The sequence below is a fragment of the Venustampulla echinocandica genome (assembly GCF_003357145.1).
Source record: "Venustampulla echinocandica strain BP 5553 chromosome Unknown scaffold_0, whole genome shotgun sequence".
Taxonomy (NCBI): Eukaryota; Fungi; Ascomycota; class Leotiomycetes; order Helotiales; family Pleuroascaceae; genus Venustampulla; species Venustampulla echinocandica.
The window spans coordinates 7,671,914-7,693,134 of record NW_022474205.1 but is presented as its reverse complement, the minus strand read 5'-3'; the positions used below and the strand labels follow the sequence as shown (position 1 = coordinate 7,693,134).

At 48.2% G+C, this 21,221-nt stretch overlaps 9 protein-coding genes across 9 annotated transcripts; 4 read left to right on the top strand and 5 right to left on the bottom strand.

Annotated features, from left to right (window-relative positions):
* Nucleotides 1–25: 25 nt before the first annotated feature.
* BP5553_02424 (Uncharacterized protein) lies at nt 26–1,702 on the top strand (the record flags this gene model as incomplete). Its single annotated transcript, XM_032011047.1, has 2 exons — nt 26–938; nt 990–1,702. The coding sequence occupies 2 exons, from the start codon at nt 26–28 to the stop codon at nt 1,700–1,702; spliced, it is 1,626 nt and encodes a 541-aa protein (XP_031875101.1).
* Nucleotides 1,703–3,653: 1,951 nt separating this feature from the next.
* BP5553_02423 (uncharacterized protein) lies at nt 3,654–4,792 on the top strand (the record flags this gene model as incomplete). Its single annotated transcript, XM_032011046.1, has 2 exons — nt 3,654–4,039; nt 4,093–4,792. 2 exons carry the CDS (start codon nt 3,654–3,656, stop codon nt 4,790–4,792), a joined length of 1,086 nt encoding a protein of 361 aa, XP_031875100.1.
* An 835-nt stretch (nt 4,793–5,627) lies between these two features.
* On the bottom strand, nt 5,628–7,249 carry BP5553_02422 (uncharacterized protein; the record flags this gene model as incomplete). Its single annotated transcript, XM_032011045.1, has 3 exons — nt 5,628–5,963; nt 6,017–6,867; nt 6,925–7,249. The coding sequence occupies 3 exons, from the start codon at nt 7,247–7,249 to the stop codon at nt 5,628–5,630; spliced, it is 1,512 nt and encodes a 503-aa protein (XP_031875099.1).
* Nucleotides 7,250–8,386: 1,137 nt separating this feature from the next.
* On the bottom strand, nt 8,387–9,180 carry BP5553_02421 (60S ribosomal protein L20; the record flags this gene model as incomplete). Its single annotated transcript, XM_032011044.1, has 4 exons — nt 8,387–8,545; nt 8,600–8,776; nt 8,831–9,015; nt 9,042–9,180. The coding sequence occupies 4 exons, from the start codon at nt 9,178–9,180 to the stop codon at nt 8,387–8,389; spliced, it is 660 nt and encodes a 219-aa protein (XP_031875098.1).
* Nucleotides 9,181–9,823: 643 nt separating this feature from the next.
* BP5553_02420 (uncharacterized protein) lies at nt 9,824–11,634 on the top strand (the record flags this gene model as incomplete). Its single annotated transcript, XM_032011043.1, has 7 exons — nt 9,824–10,123; nt 10,277–10,557; nt 10,610–10,835; nt 10,890–10,951; nt 11,008–11,419; nt 11,462–11,583; nt 11,628–11,634. 7 exons carry the CDS (start codon nt 9,824–9,826, stop codon nt 11,632–11,634), a joined length of 1,410 nt encoding a protein of 469 aa, XP_031875097.1.
* A 1,408-nt stretch (nt 11,635–13,042) lies between these two features.
* Nucleotides 13,043–14,120, bottom strand: BP5553_02419 (Uncharacterized protein; the record flags this gene model as incomplete). The annotated part of the gene is made up of 4 exons (XM_032011042.1): nt 13,043–13,076; nt 13,177–13,408; nt 13,478–13,884; nt 13,963–14,120. The coding sequence occupies 4 exons, from the start codon at nt 14,118–14,120 to the stop codon at nt 13,043–13,045; spliced, it is 831 nt and encodes a 276-aa protein (XP_031875096.1).
* A 2,660-nt stretch (nt 14,121–16,780) lies between these two features.
* On the bottom strand, nt 16,781–17,410 carry BP5553_02418 (uncharacterized protein; the record flags this gene model as incomplete). The annotated part of the gene is made up of 1 exon (XM_032011041.1): nt 16,781–17,410. The coding sequence occupies one exon, from the start codon at nt 17,408–17,410 to the stop codon at nt 16,781–16,783; it is 630 nt and encodes a 209-aa protein (XP_031875095.1).
* Nucleotides 17,411–18,338: 928 nt separating this feature from the next.
* On the top strand, nt 18,339–19,592 carry BP5553_02417 (L protein; the record flags this gene model as incomplete). The annotated part of the gene is made up of 2 exons (XM_032011040.1): nt 18,339–18,567; nt 18,673–19,592. 2 exons carry the CDS (start codon nt 18,339–18,341, stop codon nt 19,590–19,592), a joined length of 1,149 nt encoding a protein of 382 aa, XP_031875094.1.
* Nucleotides 19,593–19,920: 328 nt separating this feature from the next.
* On the bottom strand, nt 19,921–21,000 carry BP5553_02416 (putative D-xylose reductase; the record flags this gene model as incomplete). Its single annotated transcript, XM_032011039.1, has 3 exons — nt 19,921–19,950; nt 20,005–20,795; nt 20,856–21,000. 3 exons carry the CDS (start codon nt 20,998–21,000, stop codon nt 19,921–19,923), a joined length of 966 nt encoding a protein of 321 aa, XP_031875093.1.
* Nucleotides 21,001–21,221: the final 221 nt, after the last annotated feature.

Here is a 21,221-nt window from a genome sequence, read left to right as displayed (position 1 = left end):
TTCCGTGAGTGGTCTTCGTCACATGATGGCTCACCTCTTCACTTTTGCTCCTGTGGAGCCTCCAAACTATACTGAAGGTGTCAAATCCAATAACCAAATTAAATATCCCGACACTCCCTTCTTCCAGGGGATGAACAAGCCCGCGAGGTTCGAAGCGGACATTTTTGATCTCGAGGTCTCTGGGACCATTCCGGAAGATATAAATGGCACTTTTTACCGCATACAACCAGACCACCGCTTCCCGCCGATTTTTGAAGAAGACATACACTTCAATGGCGACGGAATTGTATCTGCCCTTCGCTTTGAAAAGGGCCATGTGGATTTCCGACAGCGTTACGTACACACCGAGAGATTTAAGCATGAGACGGCTGCAAGGAAGGCGTTGTTTGGTCGGTACCGAAATATCTATACTGACAATGAAGCCGTTAAAGGAGTCATCAGAACGGCATCGAACACCAATGTTGTGTTTTGGAGAGGCATGCTGCTCGCAATGAAAGAGGACGGGCCACCCTATGCAATGGACCCAGTGACGTTAGAAACTATTGGTCGTTACGATTTTGATGGGCAGGTAAACTCACCTACTTTCACTGCACACCCAAAATTTGATCCTGTAACCGGTGAGATGGTTTGTTTTGGGTATGAAGCCGGCGGAAATGGTTGCGATGCTTCGTGTGACATTGTGGTGTATACTATCGATGCCAATGGCAAGAAGTCGAACGAGTCGTGGTATAAAGCCCCATTCTGTGGAGTCATCCATGACTGTGGGATTAGTGAAAATTACCTTGTGCTTCCAATGACGCCTTTGAAGTGCTCACTTGACCGTCTGAAGAAGGGAGGGAACCATTGGGCTTGGGACCCTAACGAAGACCAGTTATATGGAATAGTACCGAGGAAAGGGGGCAAACCCGAGGATATTGTGTGGTTGAGAGCAGACAACGGTACGAGCCCTATTTTGCAGGAACGTAAACAATATCTCTAATGCAGTGAAGGTTTCCATGGCCACGTGGCTGGCTGTTACGAAAATGAAGACGGCCATATTGTCTTTGATATTGGCGTTGCAACCGACAATGTTTTCTTCTTCTTCCCACCCGAAGGAACACCTCCCGAGACTCTTCAGAAGAGAAACAAATTGACATCTGACACCTATCGTTGGATATTTGATCCCAAGTCAAAAACCAACACCCGGGTCAAGCCTGCCGAGGTTTTTGGAATCAATGGAGAGTTTTCTCGCATTGATGACCGTCTGGTCACTAAGCATTACAACCACTTCTGGCAAGTACAAATTGAGCCCAACCGTCCTTATGACTTCGAGAAGTGCGGGTCGCCAGCTGGAGGATTCTTCAACGTTCTCGGGCATTTCACCTGGGACGGAAAGACAAAAGATGTCTACTGGGCTGGCCCGACAACAACGTTCCAGGAACCCGTGTTTGTACCGAAGAAAACAGATATTGAGGGCGATGGTTATCTTATTGCGCTCCTGAACCATCTGGACGTCGTACGCAACGACATTCTCATATTCGATGCCTTGCATCTGGCCAAAGGGCCCATCGCGGCCATCCACCTCCCGTTCAAATTGCGCCTCGGCTTACACGGAAACTTCGTAGATCAAAGAGATATCGAGAACTGGGAGGAATTGAGAAAAGCTGGTGGGGAATTAGGACCAGTGAAGCCAGCAGAAAAACCTTTGCCTTGGCAGACATAGTTAGTCAATATAGTCAACTGGTCGAGGTAGAAATGTATTAACGACGAATATGCTTCTTCTAAAGGGATGGGCTGACGAATGTGGACTGTGATGACGGAATCGGGAATGAGGAGGTCTCTAGCTTTTCCGTTAATTGTGCCGTCCCCGTGTGCAGGGCAATACATGATATTGGACTTGAAAAGCTGTACGATTGTTAAATCATTCGCGACTCGTATTTTGGGGATGCGAAATAGACCGTATCTCTCAAGAAGAAAGGGTGTTTTCTGCATAGCGCAAATAAAGAATTGAGCTGGAAGCTAAAGCCTGGCTTTAACGTCTCGGAAATTGGAAGTCATGATTTGGCTATTCCTCAAAACGGAGTAGGCCAGTATCATATATACCTGTCACGGTGGAACAATTTCAACACCATGTGAAGTTGGACAACGAGGGGTAGTTGTCATGCAGCCATTCATGGGCGATACTTGAGCCTCACTGTCTACCGGCGTGATGACAGACAGGGAGCATCAACTTGTGAGCTCAGTTTGAATCTCACTACTGCCGGGTTGAAACGTGGCTTGAACCAGGATCGGCCAAGAAACGTCGATTCGCGCAAGGGTGCCTTAGAGTCCCCTCCACTACTGAGTATTCCGTACGCCCGCACCAACTGTGGCCACGGCAGGAAATATTATTGGCACAATAAATAATAATGATGCTCAAAAAATATACTTCGCCAATGGCGTGCGCCCAGGGATTGACCGTATGCGGGCCGTTGGCAGTGCTGTAAAAATGGCTTGTGATACGAAGTATTCGAGTGTGATAGATATCCTTTGACTAATAAGCTGCGAGGGAGGAAAACAACCCCTTATCTACTCCGTAAGGTACAGGACATGTACATGTACATGTACATGTAGCTCTACGACAGCCGCTACCCTTGGAATAATAAGTTGATGATCAGGGCCGAAGAACACAGCCAATCCATAGCAAGCGCCATCTTGGGATGGTAACGTTGGCGTACCGAACGTTGCTTTTCATGTTTCCATTAATCAAAGATCAACACCCTCCCGTGCAAATCCCCCTTGCACAACGTCTCTAAAATAAAGACGTACTCTATACCAAGTACTTCGTACGTGTACATAGTACATGTGCACCGTATGGTACGCAATATCTCGGGACCTGCGTACGCCCAAACTGGCCAACTAAGCCGGATTCAGCTCCCACTATCGAAATAGGGGTTAAGCGATATGAGATCGGACCACCAACACGGACATCACGACGCCTCGAGTGCAACTGCTCTGCTCAAATTTGCGCCCGCTCCTCCTCGCTCTCCGGAGGCGCATGTACTTACTGTAACAACACATCAAATGTACAATGTACAATGTACAGTATGCAATACAATAATGCACGGTAAATTGCCCAGGCACAAAGCGGAAGGCCCGTGAGAGATCAAGTCTCTGTCAGCTCTGGGATTCCGCGGTGGAAGGAAGCCCCTTCACTCAGCATTGCTCTCAATACTGTAACTGGCTCTCCAACTTATTAGTCTCTCCTTACTTCGTACGTAGTACAACTTCTTTCATTCCTTTGTGCCATCCTCTCCCAAGCCCTAAGAGCACCGCGTTATTACGCCAGGCGGGCCCACCCAAATCCCGCGTTCAAAGCTTCAACCAGAGATCTACGCGCCGATCAAATGGCAAGCTCGTAGGATCAATGTCCTGCTCTCCACTCCGCCGCAGATAGCGGCAGCGCTGAAAAGGACCCCGTTCTTTCGAATATCCCGCATTTTGTCCTTGTTTTCCGTATCTCTGCATCATCTACCATCTTTTAGCACTGAACGCCCAGCCGCCGCAAACCCTTCACGGCCATCGATGCCGTGACATACGCACAACAAGCTAGAACTTCGGGCCGTTACTTCGGATTTCACTCGATCTTTCCTTTCGTTCAGATGGCCTTCCTCTTTAACCTGCGTTCAGTCTATATGGGCAAAACCGACAAGCATCGCCGAGCGTCGTCAGTGAGCTCTTCTCTACCACCGATATCCCAGGATGGGTCATTCCACGGGGCTCCTCCTGTTCCCGAGCGCTCGACGTATCGACTTTCGAATGGCCGTGCTATGGGGTTGCCTGGTTTCGAATTCGAGAACCACAATCCACCGCAATATGGCACCTATTCTGAGGCCTACAGCTCAGTAACTGAAAAGCATAGCGAACGGTCGGTGGCGTCAGCAAATGGATCAAATAGCACATCTGCTTCAAAAAAGTATGGCTGGCGAAAATTGGTATTATATGGCGTGATAATCGCGCTGGTTATCTTGGGCATAGGATTAGGGGTCGGTCTTGGTTTGGGAAACCGGCATAAGAGCTCGTAAGTCTAGCAGTTAACCTCTTCGCCGAATCAAGTCTAATTGCAGCTCATAGAAGTACAAGTCAAAATGAGTCTATTGGCAGTGCCAGCAGTAGCAGTAGCAGTCCTCCGAGCAGCGAATCAGGCTCAGCTCAAGACGCGCCTCCCGCGAATCTAGCTTCTACCACAACCTTTCCTGCGGGCTCATACACCTTCAATACCTACCTTTCCCCTCCCGTGACAGACTGTACCAGCAATCCATCGACCTGGCTCTGTTATCCGTACTCCACTTATGGCGAATCAGCCTCGTCCTCTAGCGCGGCATTCGACTGGGTCATCTCGAAGGTCCCAAACACACCAAACAACTATAGTATCTCCTCGACGAAAAATCCAATTGACCTGACTTTCACCAATCTCCCCTTAACTCTGAAATCCGCCGGCACGGCAGAAGAGCATTATTTCCTCCAAACACCCATGGAGAAAACTACCAAGCCCACAACCCAATTGGGCAGTGATAGTGTGGCCGCCACGTGCCATTTCACTGATACCACATTCCAGGCCTATCTATATACGAAAAAACCAAAAACATACCCGAAGAGCGATGAGAATGGTGCCTACACGGCTTGGCCGCATGCTGTGAAGGTTGAGCAGGTATCCGGGGGCGGGGCCGGAACCCCTTCGTGTATTGGACCGAGTGGAAGCTCCCTGGGAGACTTTAGTGTGGAAGACAATGGACTGCTATGCGATTGTTTATATCTCAATACTGGGACTTGATATCTGACGTGCTATATTTAGTTACGATGTTAACGACATTTTTGCATTAGCCTTGGCGTTCCATTTATAGCGGGTTGCAAGTTTACACAGGGGCTGGATTTAATGGGAAATTGTACATGCATATATTACTTTCCAGTTTTGGTTTAATATAATCCATTTTGCACTTCTAACCATTCAAGAGTTTATACCCGACTTTTCTTTTAGTTAGGTATGAAAGCTTTGCACTACTGTACCTATGAAACGCGAATTTATTTCGTATAAGAAGCCGTTGCATTTCGGAACCTACATAGGACCTCCCATGTGACCAACTAATGTCAGAAATCTTGGCTGGGCAGAACTGGGTTCGTTAGTGCGACATTGATGAAATTTGAGAAAGGAAAATACATCTATAGGCCTGATTATCTATAAGCAGAGACTCTTGAACCAAGAAACAACTAAGTGTACTCTATACACCTTAGATATGAACCTTAATCAGATTAATCCTTGCCTTAGCCGCTTACCAGAAGGCCGTTTCTTGCAGTATGGTAACCTGAGAGTTCAAAGAGGATGATGAGACACATGGTTATCCAGCAACACACAGAGAATCGACAGTCTAGACAAGTCCGTCAAGGACACTCAACCCTTTTTATGCAACAGTATTATACCGCCATAGTATGTTCAAAAGTATTTTTGATATGCAATCTAAGTAGGGATTGCTAAAACTCCTAATAAGATGCCAAGAAAATAATAGAAGTGCTAGATAAAATATGCGATATTATGGTGGTATAATGCATATCGCTCAAAGCAACCAAAGCGTGATAAATTGCAACCCATTCCCATGCCCCTCTCACCCCATCTAAGAACCACCATCAAGGAAAGCTCGAATCTTCACTCGCTCTGTTGATTCCTGGGGGGTTGGTCTCTTTTCGACTCCGTGGTATCGGATCGGATCCTGGCCTTCGATCCTCTTCAACGTAAAACGAATCTTCGCCTCCTTCGCATCCCGGATCTCGTAATCAGTTATCTTGTATAGCCCATCATACCGGATACCTTCTGAAGGGGCATACTTCGAGTTCTTGTTCTGAGCTCGAAGAACACGCAGCGGTTGCCCCTTTCGATACGTTTCCTGAAGCAACTGCGTTCCTTTCGACGGCGTCCCATTATCACCGGAAGTTCCGCAATATTCAATTACCTAAACGAGTATTAGCGCTTAACAACTGCCAAAATCATTTCATGTGTACAAACATCGCCATTATCTATATCGTCATATTCTGTGCTTGAGACTGCCACCGCATAAGCGCCAACGCCGCCCTGGCCATGGATGCCAGCCTCTTGCTCTCCATGAGCGCCGTCCCTAAACGCGCATAACCTCGAGGGCCACCATTGTCCATTTACCAAGCCATTATCACCAAAGGTATTTGCCGACTTCTTATGTTGGTAATTTTGTTCGAGCTTGTGTTGTGTTCGTTTTTTCCCCGAACTTAGGACGCCTTTTGTAGTTTCGATGCCACGTAGAAGATTTGGATCAATGTCTTCATTCATCCAACGAAGCCATAATGCCTCGGCGTCGGCTCTGATATCGTAAGGGAAGGCATCCGTATCCGGGCTATCGAAAATGCGTCGCAAGCCTCCTTCGTCAAGAACCTTTGATTTCTTGATGTAGCCCTGCGGGAATTTCTGGTCGTTCGGCGTTAGGAACTTGTAGAACTCCATTTCATGCAGCTTCGTCCGTAAATCCGCCGTACGTTTCGCCGCATTTGTATCGTTTTTGTGCTTGATGCAAAGCGTAACCATATCCTTAACCTCCCTTATAGATTCTAGGTCCCTGCGGGAAATCTTTTTGATGTTGGGCACATCATTATACCATTCCGGAGCCATCCTGGTATAATCAACCTTCGTCTGGGATTGGTACAGGGCTTTCACTTTACTCTTCGGAGGCTTCCGAGCCGGACCAAATGTACTTCCGGGTGTCTCGGCTTGTTCGCCAGCAGAATCGGCTGTATTGATTGCATTATCTGGCGACCTGAGTTTCTTTGGAGAACGGGGAGGATCCGCAACAGTCGTATCCACAAAAATGACATTCCTTGGCGGCTCATCTGTATAGTTTATAGAGATTAGCTACAGACAAAAATTCTGCCAGTGCAAAACAATACCAGGTCTCTTCCTCTTCTTTGGTTTCAGGTTCGAATATTTGAGAGGGTTCGGGTTTGGGTTCTTGATCTCAGGCTTGATCAGCCACGGCAGCGCGGGCGCTCCGTTGAGTTGTTCTTCCTGGGGGTTGCGAGCTTCAACCTCAACCTCACTGGGTGCTTCGACTGCTGTTATGGGTTCCGCCGGAGGCTCAGGAGATTTATTGACATCCCCATACACCCCCTTCGCTGTAAAAATGCGCTGAATATATTCTCTTATATCTGCTTTCGACTTTGGGTCTGGACACCCTTGCTCAGTCGTGCGTTCACTCGACAACTGGCTGTCCATAGTTCACCGACGTTGGAAACGGGAGGGAAGGCGGACAGGGAGATGCCGGATGGTGAGGAATTAGGGCGTGTGGAAGATCGACGACTGGTGGCAGAACGTGAACAGAGTACTTCGTACAATCACAAGATAAGACTTGGTGGCTCAGTTCAGTCGCCGAGTCTAGTTGGTGCATGGCCCCGCAAAGCGTGCCTCCGGGCCGCCGCCAACACGCCAGGGACCGCCATTTATATACCTAGGTACTCTATTCCTACCGTTACCTAGTAGGCAACCTTTCTACTCTGAACTCTATGTTTGGAGCCCCGAAGCCCTGGAGTCTTTGACCAAAAGTCAGGTCCCAGACTCCCAGACTCCATCATGCGATACTGTTCCACCACCCTGGTTCTCTGTGTCCGCACCCGGTCCTAATGTCTAGTTCGTGACACTAGGTACATACCGGTACCTATCCCTATTATTTCAGGGATTGAAACCACAAACACTGTACAACGAACTAAATCGAGACTTTCCTAACTCTTGTACAAAGCGTTGCTCTTCACAATACACACTTGTTGTTATAATTAATCACCTTGGTAAAAAGTCAGTAGTACCTACGTAATAAATGCCCTGAAATCTTAGTTCCTAGGTGTAGGTGGTTACTGAACCCAAAAAAAAACTTTGTTACGTGGGTCCCCGGCGCACATATCAACAAATCTGCATATGAGGGGTGGAGGGGTCATTTTGGTCGAGGGCTACGTAACCAATAATCCGCATAATTGAACGTAAAGAGCATACGGAGTATAAAGCACAACTAGCTCCATCCTCTATATGGGATTTCCTGCTTCAGCTCGATTATCTGACTGTACTAGTAATCTCCGCTGCGGATGAAGCGAGTGTATCGGGAAGTCTTGTTTGAGAGGTGGCAGCTCAGAAGGCTCAAGTTCCACACAAGCAAAGCAATAGCCCCAACCCTTCACAAGTTCGGAATTCAACATAGATCACAAAAGCAACGTCATCATCCCAACATGGTTCATGATCAATATATTTGCTCTATGCATTTGATGCTCATTGACCGGCTCATTGAGCAGAGGCTACAAAACAACCCTTGTGCAGCGCAAACCCATTTGATCCAGCCCCAATCCCAACATACCATCGTCCAACCGCTCAATAAAAGGTCGATGGTCGCTTTCCAACGAAAATCTTTGTGCCGGCTGCCTTAGAAACGCGATGAGGAAGAGGAAATTTTAGGTCCTTGGTGAGGAGTTGCTTGATGTATGGGCGCTTGACGTCGTCGGTCTTCTCGAGCTCAACAACCTTGAGGATCTAGTTGGGATCATGTTAGCGTTTGCCCATTTATCTGGGAATTGATTGACGTACGTGGACCGACCGGAATCGGGATCTGTGTCTGGCAGCCATATCTTGGTAGAGAGCCTCGACAGCATCGGTTCTTGACATCTCACGGTACTCCTTGTACATGTTGTGGGTGCCAGAGCGGGAGTCATATCGGATCCAGATACCGAAGTTCTTGACCTTTAAGGGGCGCTTCTCGTGGATCTAATAGTTGTGCCATCAGCATCGCACCATCTCCGAGAAAAGAGCACTACCCACCACGTTCAAGCTGACAATCTCGCCGTTTGACTTCTTGACCTTTCGCAGCTTCATCAAGAAGTACCAGAAACGGGACTTTGCAACCACGGTGTTTGGCGCAAAGATTCTCATCCGGTACAGCTTTGGTGCTGGGTTTGCCTCAGTTGGCAGATGGCGGCCAATGACCTGGTATTCTGTGAGACGACCTAGAAAAATCATGTCAGTTCCATACTTTTAAATGCGCTCGTATAACAGATGATCCATTCGGCACCAATCCAGAGAAGGCTACGTGGTGGTCCACCGAGGGTCCGTTCGTTCGAGAGCTGATATTTCAGTGGGAGGTTCAAGGCAGAACTCCTTTGGGCGCGCATCTAGGTATTGACGGTCGATTGAGATGTGAGTTGGCCAACTAGGAAGCCAAGGCAGTGTTCCCTCAATGGTTTCTTGCTCGATCCCACCATGTCCCCCATTACACCTGATGTTCTGCTTCCTCCGCAACCTGTATCCATATCTTATCCCAGTATCATAGCGTCCAAAGCAGAAGGTCGTGCTTGATTGTCGAGGGGAGTCGAAATCATCTCGAGGACGCAGTACCGGCTCGTTCGATCTACGGAAAGGAAAGAAATCTGTAGCTTACCCATCTTCTACATGTTAGCATTGTATTGAGTAGGTTGGATGGCAATAGAACTTACTGTGAAGTTTCCTGGCGGTGGTCGTTGTCGTGAGTTGTCGCGATTCCAAGAGTCTCAAGCCGGGCGAATTTTCGTCAATTTGGTAGGGCAAAGAATTGTGGCAGCCCTGAGCTCGCTTCTATATTTGCGCTAACCATATCCAGCTACCGCAGCAACAACCGAGCTTGGTGTTCCTGCTACTCTTTGAGCCTTAAATCCCAGGCTTCAAAACCGCACCCCAGAACTACGACAAACCCGCATGACTTTACTTTACGCTCCTACAACTCAACTCAGAGCTCTGCGCGCCTACAATCCATGACTTTACGAATGACCCACTTACCAAATGGATGCCATATTTAAGGATTTCGGAAAGGCCTATGCGGAGTTTGACGGCTACAATCTTGCAAAGACTCTCGCGCCCGTCGCTCCTGAAGCCCAACCGGACAGGTTGTATAACTTTCACAGAAGTACGAACTTTAGCTCGGTCCAGAAGGACTTCAAGAGCAAAATCTTACACAACAATGCCTTACCGTTCAAGCTCACATCTGAAGAAAGCAATGGCTGGGTTGAGGTTTACTGTGCATATTGGAAGGCTGTTGGTGAGATATTGAATGCCGAAGCCGCCACCAAGACTCATAACAAGGTAATCGTTCTTTTCCGCACTTTATCACGATTCTTATAGTCCTGGTAAGGACTTCAGCTCAACGTCACCATTTGATATCATCACGTGATTTACCAGCTTTTTCTTCTTTGACATGTCATTGACCACAGGCGCTCTAAACTGACATGTTATTAGGTCTCGTGGGGAAAGGTATATGAAGCTTGGAAGGAGATGACGGTTGTTCTCATTCGTGGTTACACCAACTCTGGATTTCAAGCTTGGACTGTGCCTTGTCTTTATGTGGCCGGCAAATATATGAGGGTATTTGCCATTAAAGCAGACGAGGACGCGGCAAATAACCCCAGTTCTGCCATCAATTTTCAAGATGATTTTAATCCCGAAGCTGAGAAGAACGAGAAACTCGAAGATGCGGCAAGGCAACTTAATCGAATGTTCCAAATATGTCTAAGTGACAGGTGAGCAATTCTTAGCATATCTCGATCCTATTATGCTGATAAAAGTCATTAGAGCTCCTTTGGAGGAGTCGAGAAAGTGGGGGATATATAATATCATTAACCTACTATTCAAGACCTACTTCAAATTAGGTTCCGTTAGCTTGTCGAAGAATATCCTGAAAGCGCTTCAAGCATATCGCGGCGACATGCCACCTCTTGACAACTTTCCGTTGTCTCATCAGGTTACTTTCAAGTATTACGTTGGCGTCATCTGCTTCCTCGAAGAGAATTACGTGGAGGTGAGGCTACCTCGGGTCCAATTATCATCCCATTTACTGACATCCTTTCTTCAGGCCGAAAAACACCTGACAGAGGCCTGGCACCTATGCCACAAGGATGCAGTCCGCAACAAAGAGTAAGTGCTCCTCCTCCACTCATACTCTATGCATCCATCATACTGACACAATATAGACTCATCCTAACATACCTCATCCCGTGCCACCTGCTCACCACCCACACGCTCCCCACCCTTGCTCTTCTGTCACCATATCCACGCCTCCAAGACCTCTTCCTTCCTCTATCCCGCTGCATCAAGAAGGGCGACCTCTCAGGTTTCGATGCGGCTCTCATCGCAGGCGAGGACGAGTTCGTCAAACGCCGCATCTACCTAACGCTCGAGCGAGGCCGCGACATCGCTCTACGCAATCTTCTCCGCAAGGTATTTATTGCAGGCGGCGTTGAAGAGGCGAAAGAGCCCAATGCACCTCCAGTCAGGAGGACCAGAATCCCAGTCGCCGAATTCGGGGCTGCAATTAGTATCGGCAGCAAGGAGACGATGGATAATGATGAGGTGGAGTGTCTGTTGGCCAACATGATTTACAAGGTAAGTTCTTTCTGATTCTCTTTTTCGACATTCACTCTCCAGCTTGTGCTTTTTGGTGCCTTTGGTTTGAGGCGCCGCATTTATCGTCTTCACATGAAAGTTTGCCTTGCGCAGCCATATCCCCCTCCCATTCGTCGAGATTTCTCGGGTGGCACCACATCACGGTGAGTCAACAACCATGAATAACAGCTAACCATCGATGCCATAGAACTTAATGAAGGGTTACATAGCAAGGGAGAAGGGGATGGTAGTGCTTAGTAAAACCGGAGCCTTCCCCGGGACCAGTATCTGAACTTCTGAAGTCCGCCCTCGCCCCCCTTTTGAACTCCGGTTCAGCTTATGCATGGCCCGTTGGCCGGTGAACCCGCCGAGTAGTGAGTGGAGCCACAAATGTTCAACCTGTACAGCATCACCATCGTCACTCCACCGCTTGTGCTCGAGATATAAGGTTCTTTTCACGAGAATACTATGGCGGATCGAAGTGTTCCGCATCAATGCCCTGACATCGTCAGTTCCCACGCACGCAAGAGCAACCAAACGCACCTAGGTACTATATGGACGAGTCACACGAGTCACACCTAGCTAGGTCACAACAAAAGCATACATCATCATGGCTCTGACCAATACACAACTTTTGACCCCAAACTGCTTCTCTCGACCCCCACCCTGATCCATCCTTCCCCTAACAAGTTAACTTGCCCCGCCCCCTTGCATTCCTTCCGCATTCTTGTGACTCACGCTGAACCCCTGACCACTGCCAATTGACAAATCACAATGGGACCCGCAAAACCGAGTGTTTGGCATTCTTGGATGCCAAGTGCATCCTCCGGCTTTTTGGTGCCTGAGCCTGGTGGTGGTGGTTTGTGCAAGATCGATATTTATCGCCATATATTATCATTATTCATAATTATTCATTACTTGCTGTGAAATATATATAGAAACGTAAAAGGGACGAGGGAGAAGAATATGATTTTTTATTTTCTCTCCTGATATACTTAAGATAGTTCCTTCGCTCCCTCCTCCACTATCTCCAGTACAATTCCTGGGCCGTTAATAATCTAAAGGCTATGACCCAGGAGGGAAAAAGCGCCTGCCAGCGTCCATCCTGGTTGAAATATAAAAAATACAATTCATGATAACCCAGTCCACCAGTCTAGAGGGTTGTACCAAATCCCGTCTCTCAGCTCTTAGGAATGATATTATGACGGCATGAGGAAGATACAGCTTGGTTTCCGTCGCGGAAGACAAGCAACGCAACGTGAGATGGAGAGCATGTGCTAAAACAGAAGACAAACACGTAACAAATTTAAGCTTTTCAATAAATCCCAACGAACACATAGCCACCAATATAGGTGAGGGATAGACAAAAGAAGAGTAGTGATACAGCCCATTTAGATTAAATCATATCCGTACTCCTAAGTAACGCCTTCGTGGTATCAAATAAAGCAAATCGAACTTGAATATCGTAGCAGTGAGGATATTCTGTGCTGGCTAACAACGAGGAGAGTAGTGCATTGTGATGTGAAACGGGGAGTAGAGGCTGGGAGTGTTGATGATTGGTGATGGAGAGTGAGGGAGTCGAGGGCGGGGTGATGTTCCTGGATGATGGATTGTGAGGTAGAACTAATGATGCGTTCGGATGCTACGTGGCGAGCCTCTGTAATTCTCGTCAGCATTGCTTTATTTGCGGCTTGCTGTCACCAACACCCAATAGAAAGGGTTGAGCATTAAGTGACGGGGCGACAAGGAGAACTTACGCAGCACTCGCAACATCATCGACATGGTTGCACAAAGCCACAAACAGATCAAAGAACAATTGACTCCCGCCAGCCTGCATCTCCATCTGCATTGTGCCACTTCGCTTGAAAGTTCCCCGACTGCGGATAATGAGCGCGAGGTAGTGTGCCCGGAGCTTAGAGTCGCTGTCAGGTGTATTGGCGTAAGCGTAGCGGGCGGAGGAGAGAATTGTGCTACACTGAATGCCCGATTCTGTTGTCAGAGGTATTATTAGCGTCTGTTATACTGGATTATGGGACGGGCAATTAGAAGACAACATACGTAGACCTTGCTTGCGAAGTGCAACGCGTTTCAGTTCCTCGAGGCCGTATTTCTCCGCCGTGCAATAGATAACGGTGTCCTTCAACAATTCGCCAGCAACCCCGCTATGATGGATGGTACTCTCCACGCTCCCTGTCCCTCCCTCACTAGTCTCCAACTCCCATGAATTCCTCCGCTTGTTATGCACCAGGCGAGGGTAGTAGTCGCCTTTGTAGAGGTATTCGAGTACCGAGGAGAATATTTCGGGCTCTTCATCGGGAAGTGACACTCTCTTGTTTGGTGCTTCCATAAATTGGCCTCTGCATGCTGCCTGGAAGAAGGGCGAGATGCAGAGGACGTCTTCGTGTGCGGCAAAGAGGCGTTGCTCGCGGCCAACGACGAGTGTTATTATCGATGAAGTTAGGGTGCTGTTCAATCTTCCCGTCAGTTATTGTAAACGAAACTATCCCGACAGCGGCGAGGGGATGAGGGTTTAACTAGCATACCTTCCAGGCGGGTGCGCTTCTTCGGCCGGAGCCCTTCGCATGGACCGCTCATGGCGGTTCTTAGAAATGCCATGGTCCCGAAATGATGATCTCTTTCCATCTCGTCGCTTTTTCGAAAAGCTCTCGGTTTGTGACTTGTTGACGCTTCTGCCGAACATCCTCGATGAAGAGTGCGTTATATCGCGATTGCTAATCCTCGGTCGGACGGTCGACTTGATAGGGGCTCAAATATCGATCCGCGGTCGTAGATGTCGTGAATGTCGTGAATATTGCGGTGGTCGATGGTTGTCGGGACGAGGAGTTGTCGATGGCTTGTCGAAGATTCTGGTCGAGTCCGGTGGTGGCAGGCTGGCGATAGAAAACGAAAGAAAGGGAGAAAGAAGGGAAAGGAGGGGGACACGGCAGATATTTGTATCGAGTTATACGGGGCAACGGGGAGGCCTGCTCTGCCTATTGTAGGGAGGAGGAGGTTGCCGACGCGAGTAGGCATCGGGGGGACGCGACGGTGGCTTGGCGGCAGAAACCACTCTACGCCAACAAGACACGGGTGCACGTGAGTCAGGTCAGGTGCCTCGCCCGTGCGACGGGATCCCACGAATCGCTGCGCAGCTCATCCCAGAACTCGACGCCCAAAGCGGCCACCGCCGGGACCTTGGCCCTGCTGGCGCTGCTGGCGGCCCTGGAAATGTGATCAAAAGTCGAGGCCAACCTTACCTTACCTTACCTTACCTTGCGTATTGTACGTACGTAGTAAGTACTACTACATACTGTACCCAGAAAAAGCAACGCAACGCAACACGCAACACGCAACAAAAAGAAAACGACAAACGACAAACGACAAACGACAAACGACAAACGGAAAGCGGAAAACGGAAAGCAGGAAACGGGAACCGGGAAACGACAGATCTACTCAGTACTTCGTAGGGATTGAAACGACTTTGTGCCGTACTTTTTCAACGCCTGAGAAGCTGTCCAGGATACTCCGGAGGATACTCTGTGTATCGGTATTATTTATATATTTATTTATTATATTCTTGGACTCTTGCCCAGCACAAAACAGTAGCGTTGTTCTAGCCTGGCCCGGCTTCCCGGTCACTGCTCCCTGGCCATTCAAATCCCCGGCTGCTCCTGCTCCCAGGGGTTGGGTTTGAACTTGGAACCTGCAGTCCGGAAAAAGGGGGAGCATAAAGGGGATGGCTCCAATTGACCAATAACGAATGCAAAATACGGGTGACAATTATTATTAACTCTGGCAGAACTTACAGTACAGCAGGAGACTTACGACGTACGTCGTCCTCGTGTGCATCTCCTTTTATTCCAATCATAAATTACCATGAAGTGAAGATCGAATTGAGTGCTTTTATGCAACGTCCTTCGATACCTCCTACAGTACATGTACCTAGATCCTCGACACAGGGAGGAGGGCATTATCTCCCGGTTTCTCCCACAGTACTGTACCTCCGTACCTGTACAGGACGGTACTCGAGTACGGACTGGTGCTGGCTCTCCAGCTTTTACACTACGAGTTTTCGAAATCTTCTGGCGGTCGGATTAATAACGGAACAAAACAAAACAAAACGCCGACAGTGCATGACGACGAGGTACGTTGCCTCGTAGCGTGACGGCGACGGCTGCAGGTAGTCTTCGGAACTGAAGATCAAGTAAAATAAATAAACAATAAAGTCCTTCGCGGTTTTTTAGGTAGTTCCAAATATTCCAGTTTCTTTAAGCAGTACATGTACATGCCTCCACCCGAACACAGTCGATTTCCGTCTTCCTCCCCTTCCCGGTGCCCGCACACTCAGCAATCAATCTTAATACTATTAATCTGCATCGTGAGATACCCACACGTATATATCTCATCAGCAGGCCCCTTATAATCCATCACTCTCGTCCCATTGCAAGCTGCCTCGTTGTAAAAATGCACATTGTCCCCATTATACAAAATCCGGGCGCATATGGTTTTCAGGTCCTGTGGGACGGGGTTGCAGCCGCAATTCCCAAACGTGGATTCCTCTGACGGGTCGGCTCTTAGCCGGGTGTAGCTGAAGCCATCGGTTGCGAGACTGACTGTGGGGATTGTTGTTAATTTTGGGGGCACGTAAGGCAGCATATCGGGGGATTGCTTGATTGATTATCTGAGGGAGGGTGTAACGAGCCTTGGGTATTTGTTCGGAGGAAGACAGTGGTGGCCAAGACGGCCTCCGCGAAGAGCGCGAGGAAAAGGAGAGGGCGTTTGGGTTGGAAAATCATGGTTGCAATGACTGGAAATGTTAGCTTGCGGGATCATCCTATTTCTATCGATTGGAATCCCAAGAGCTTGAGACAAACTTCTGCTTACACGGCTTTAGTGGAGATATTGGTAAACCAAGCCTGATGAGGTACCGGAACAAAGTATTAACGGAACAATATAAATCTTACTCAACATAAAGATATCTTTAGCTATGGTATCCTGCCATTCCTTTATATGCAAGACGATGGGATGGGTTGCCCCAAAGTTACCTAGATGCAACTAGAACATGCACAAACCCTATAGGCATACTATATTCTTTCGTTCAAGGTAACGGTGTGATACAAACTATTGAAATCTTGGCACTATTTTAAACCGGCGAACATGATGCGAGCGGGTAAAAGAAGCTGCCAGCCATAGCAGTCCTATAAACCCTGTGGTGTTACACAGCCTTCCGAGGCCGTTCAGCTATGCAACTACTCGGAGATGCTCAAGTGACCCAACGGTCACAATGTCACTAAACGAGCTGAGCGTAAAGCTGAAGGGACATTTAGAGTAAAGTGGCGTGATACTGGATATGTCAAGAGTTCAGATTTTCTTCGTCCCTTCAGGCTCCTGAGTTTCTTGAGCAGCTTCCTGAATAGTGTCCACAACAGTTTCTATTCCTCCTTGGCGCACCATAGCCTCCTGATGTAGTGCACTATGAACAGCCTTTTTCTTTACATCAAGCCCAAGCTCTAGACACCTGGCTTCCAACATCTCTCCATGGGAGCTTGGCACTAATTCATCCCTCCCAGCTTCTAAAATCAAAATGCGTGGCGTCTTCGGGTCAAACCCCTGCTTTATCAAACCCAACGCTCGCGGTGTGTCGAAATGATTTCTCAAGAACGGCCAGAGATACTTGTATGGAAGCCACTTCTGCGGATACAACGTCTCGAGCATGGCTCGGATGCTTAGAAATGGTGTTTCCAGTATCAAAGCCCTGAGGACGAGTCCCTGTAAAAAGTGCTGCTTTGCAGCCCCAAGATTTGCAGCAACTCCAGCTCCGATAGACTGGCCCCAGAGGACCACTGGAACTTCTCCGTCATCACGGCCGGAAAGTTCGGAGTCATGCTGCTGCTTAATCCATTTCAAAGCGGCAGCTGCATCTTTGGCAATCCCCGTCTCTGATGGCCTGCCACGGGACGTCCAATATCCTCGATAACTGCAGCACACCATGGTGTATCTAACAGGTAGGTTGAGATTCGAAGCCCTCTTTCTAAGCATTCGTAGAACAGGCGAAAGAAAAGGAAGCCGCGGAGGTAGTGAAGATGCATTACCTACTACGTATAAGCCAGTTGGTACAAATAATAGGTAATGAAAGAATAACCTTGAAAATATAAGATATAAACAGTCTTTGCAATGGGGGAAACGCCAGCACTGCTCTCGACACTTGCCACGCACACACTAATGCGAGTTCCATCCTCTGACCTGATTCGCTCCTCTCGCCATTGTATCCCACCGCATTGATTCTGATAGTCTGCTATCGTCTCCCATCGTGAATTGGGAGGTAGTCCAGGCATATAGATTATCTTGTTCTGGAAGACTATCATCATAAAACATTTCCAGGTCCATAATGCAATGAAGAGACCACCAAACATCACCGGAGGAACCAGAGCTGACGGAATATCGAAGAATCCCCGACACTGAAAAGCACCAGGTCGAATTAATGGTTGAGCAGCTCGCAATCTAATTCGCCGGTGAGGGGCGCTGACAGGCGCCAGATTGGTTGCGCATTGTCGATAACGTCCAGCTCGAGTGAGAAAATGAAGCATTACAAAGCGCATCCCACGGCAACCACCAGTGCAAACGATACTCGTATACAGTACTTGTATCGTATCCCGAGCCTATTAGTTGAAACCGCGCATGTTGAGTTGTTTGTTGGGTTTTCATTGGAGTGAAATAATTTCAATATCCATTTTCCGCCTCGTAGGCTCGTAGCCCCGTGCCCCGCCTCGTCATCTACGTGGGTTGGATGGAACTTTCTCGCCGCCGGCGCATTCCAACAGCTACGGCATGAGCCAACACATCAATATCATGGGTTGAACAGACTCCAACGCAACCTACACTTCTAACCCACAACCACAATTCGTCCATAGTATGAAATATGCCTTCAGAAAAGGAGAACACCCCACTGCATATATCCATCGACAAAGACGATGCAGCAAGGCACGATTCCCCAAAGAGCGGCGGGACCCCGCGGAGCAGTACCGGCTGGGATGGCAAATTACGAGTAGAAAAGAAAGCTGAGCTGGCCAACCCGGAGGCTCTATCAGATCCCGAGTACTCAGATGAAGAACAAGTCCTACCAGGGGAAACGCTCGAAGCAGACGAAGGTACGCGTGTCCTGGCTTTCACCTCGTTGCAACTACAACCCATTCATGGGCGGGCAGATATTGCATCAACATTGATATCGAACTAACATGCCCCACTCTCTCCAGATCTCCTCGACGACTACCCCTCCGACACCGAGGAAATTGATTGTGTCCATGCTCGTGTATCCTCAATTCCGGCCCTTCGCCTTGAGCGATTTAAAGCGGTAACCCGATTATGTCTCCGCCAAAATTCCATCACCGAAATCGAAGGCTTCTCCTGCCTAGCCGCCACCCTCAAAGAACTCGACCTCTATGATAACCTCATTGCACATATCCGTGGACTTGGAGACCTTACCAACCTGACCAGCCTAGATCTATCCTTCAATAAAATCAAGCATATCAAAAAATTGGACCCCCTGGTGAACCTAACGGACATCTACTTTGTGCAAAACAAGATCAGCACAATAGAGAACCTGGACAGCCTCACAAAGCTGCGGAATTTGGAGCTGGGCGCAAATCGGATACGAGAGATACAAAACCTGGACAACTTGACAGGCTTAGAAGAACTATGGCTAGGGAAAAATAAGATCACAGAGATAAAGGGCCTTGATGCGCTGAAGAACCTTAAGATCCTAAGCATACAATCGAACCGTATACGCCAAATTTCCGGGTTGGACTCATTAACTAGTCTCGAAGAACTGTATATCTCCCACAACGCACTCTCGTCCCTATCCGGATTGGAGAATGTCCGTGGCTTGAGGGTACTAGATGTCAGCAGCAATCAGATCCCGAACATAACTGGTCTAAAGAATTTGGACAACCTGGAGGAGTTCTGGGCCAGCTATAACCAGATTTCAGATTTCGCGGAGGTAGAGTCCGAGTTGAAGGACAAAGAGAAGTTGACTACGGTTTATTTTGAAGGGAATCCACTGCAGTTGAAATCTCCGGCACTCTACAGGAACAAGGTGCGGTTGATGTTGCCGCAGGTTATGCAGATTGATGCCAGTAAGTTGTCCTTGATTCACAACATGATAATACTCTACTGATTTTGGTAATTATAGCATTTGTGAGGGTTTCATAGTGATAGCTGGAAATGACGATAGAGAAGCAAAATTATTGGCACGGGGAGCATGGTTATGTATAGCGCATATGGCGAAGGCGTTCAGGAACGCATTATCCAGGTTTTGCGCAACCGTTCACAGCTACAAGCAACACTATCACGTATACGTAATACCCCAAGGCTACGAGGAATGCAATGCAAATCATGATTATTTCTCAAAGCTCCTCCCGTGATCAGTATTCTAGGTATCAACCTGCAACGACAAGTCATGCAGTAGACCAACGCCCTTTGATGTTCTCGACTCCATACTTGACTTACGCAAATATGTGCAATGTTCCGAGGTACTGACTCCATCATTAGCCATTATGTCATCAAGGGTAGTAGGGAAGTGTACTTACATCGGTAGGGTTGTTGAATCTAAGACCGCGGTCTAGACCAGTGATAGCATCTATCTCGGATTGCTCTAAATCGAAATCTGTGACCTCCAAATTCTGCTTCAGGCGGTCAGGGTTGTTGCTCTTAGGGATAACACCCAAGCCACGCTGGGTTGACCATCTCAACAGAGTTTGCGCAGGGGTTCTGTTGTGCTTCTCTGCGATCTTCGTAACAACAGGGTGCTCAAAGAGGACCGGTGTGTCCTTCGCCTTCTGCCACTCAAGCTCAATGAATGATTGTGGGCCAAAAGATGAATAAGCGGTGACTGCAATGCCTTCACTCTTTGCGAGCTGCAGAAGTGTTGGTTGGACGAGGTAAGGGTGGTGCTCAATCTGAAGGGTGGCAGGTCTGATCTTGGCATATCGGAGCATATCCAAAATTAGGGACCCTTGCATGTTGGAGATACCAATCGTCTTGGTCAATCCTTTCCCGACCAAATCCTCCATTGCATGCCAAGTTGACTCGATAGAGGCATTACTGAGTTGAACACCCTCTTCCTCTGAGTAGTTCCATCCGGGAGGATATCTGACCGCAGGATCGACATATTTGAGGGCGATGGGGAAGTGAATGACGTAGAGATCAAAGTAGTCGACGCCCCAGTCTGCCAACTGCTTTCTGCAGATTGGCTCTACTTGGTCGGCGTCATGGAAGGAGTTCCACAGCTTGCTGACTATGAAGAGCTCTTCACGCTTGACCAAACCGTCCTTAATTGCTCGGGCAACGCCTTCGCCTGCCTCCTTCTCATTCCCATAATCTATGAAGGGGAATGTTAGCTCCAATTTTTTGTTTTGTTTTGGAGAACTTGGGGACTTACCACAAGCTCCATCTAACAGTCTGTAGCCGACTTTGATGGCGTTGTAGACGGTGTCGGCGCAAGTCTCGTTGGCAACCTTCCACAGACCAAAGCCAACCTGTGGCATGGAGTGGCCGTTGTTCAGCTTTATATTTGGGACCGTCATGGCTGGAGATGTGTAGAATCGATATTGGAAAGTTTGTGGTTTGAGTTTTGCGATTGAGCTCGAGATTGAGATCCTTGGTGGGGTTGTTAAAGAAAAAAGGCGGGGCAATGGCGACGTTGAGGGACTGTTTAGAGATTAAAAGATATCAGCATTTGCCACCTGCTTTGAGATCGCCAACAACATGCCAAACATGAGGGGAAGGAAGGGGAGCTACCGGGTGA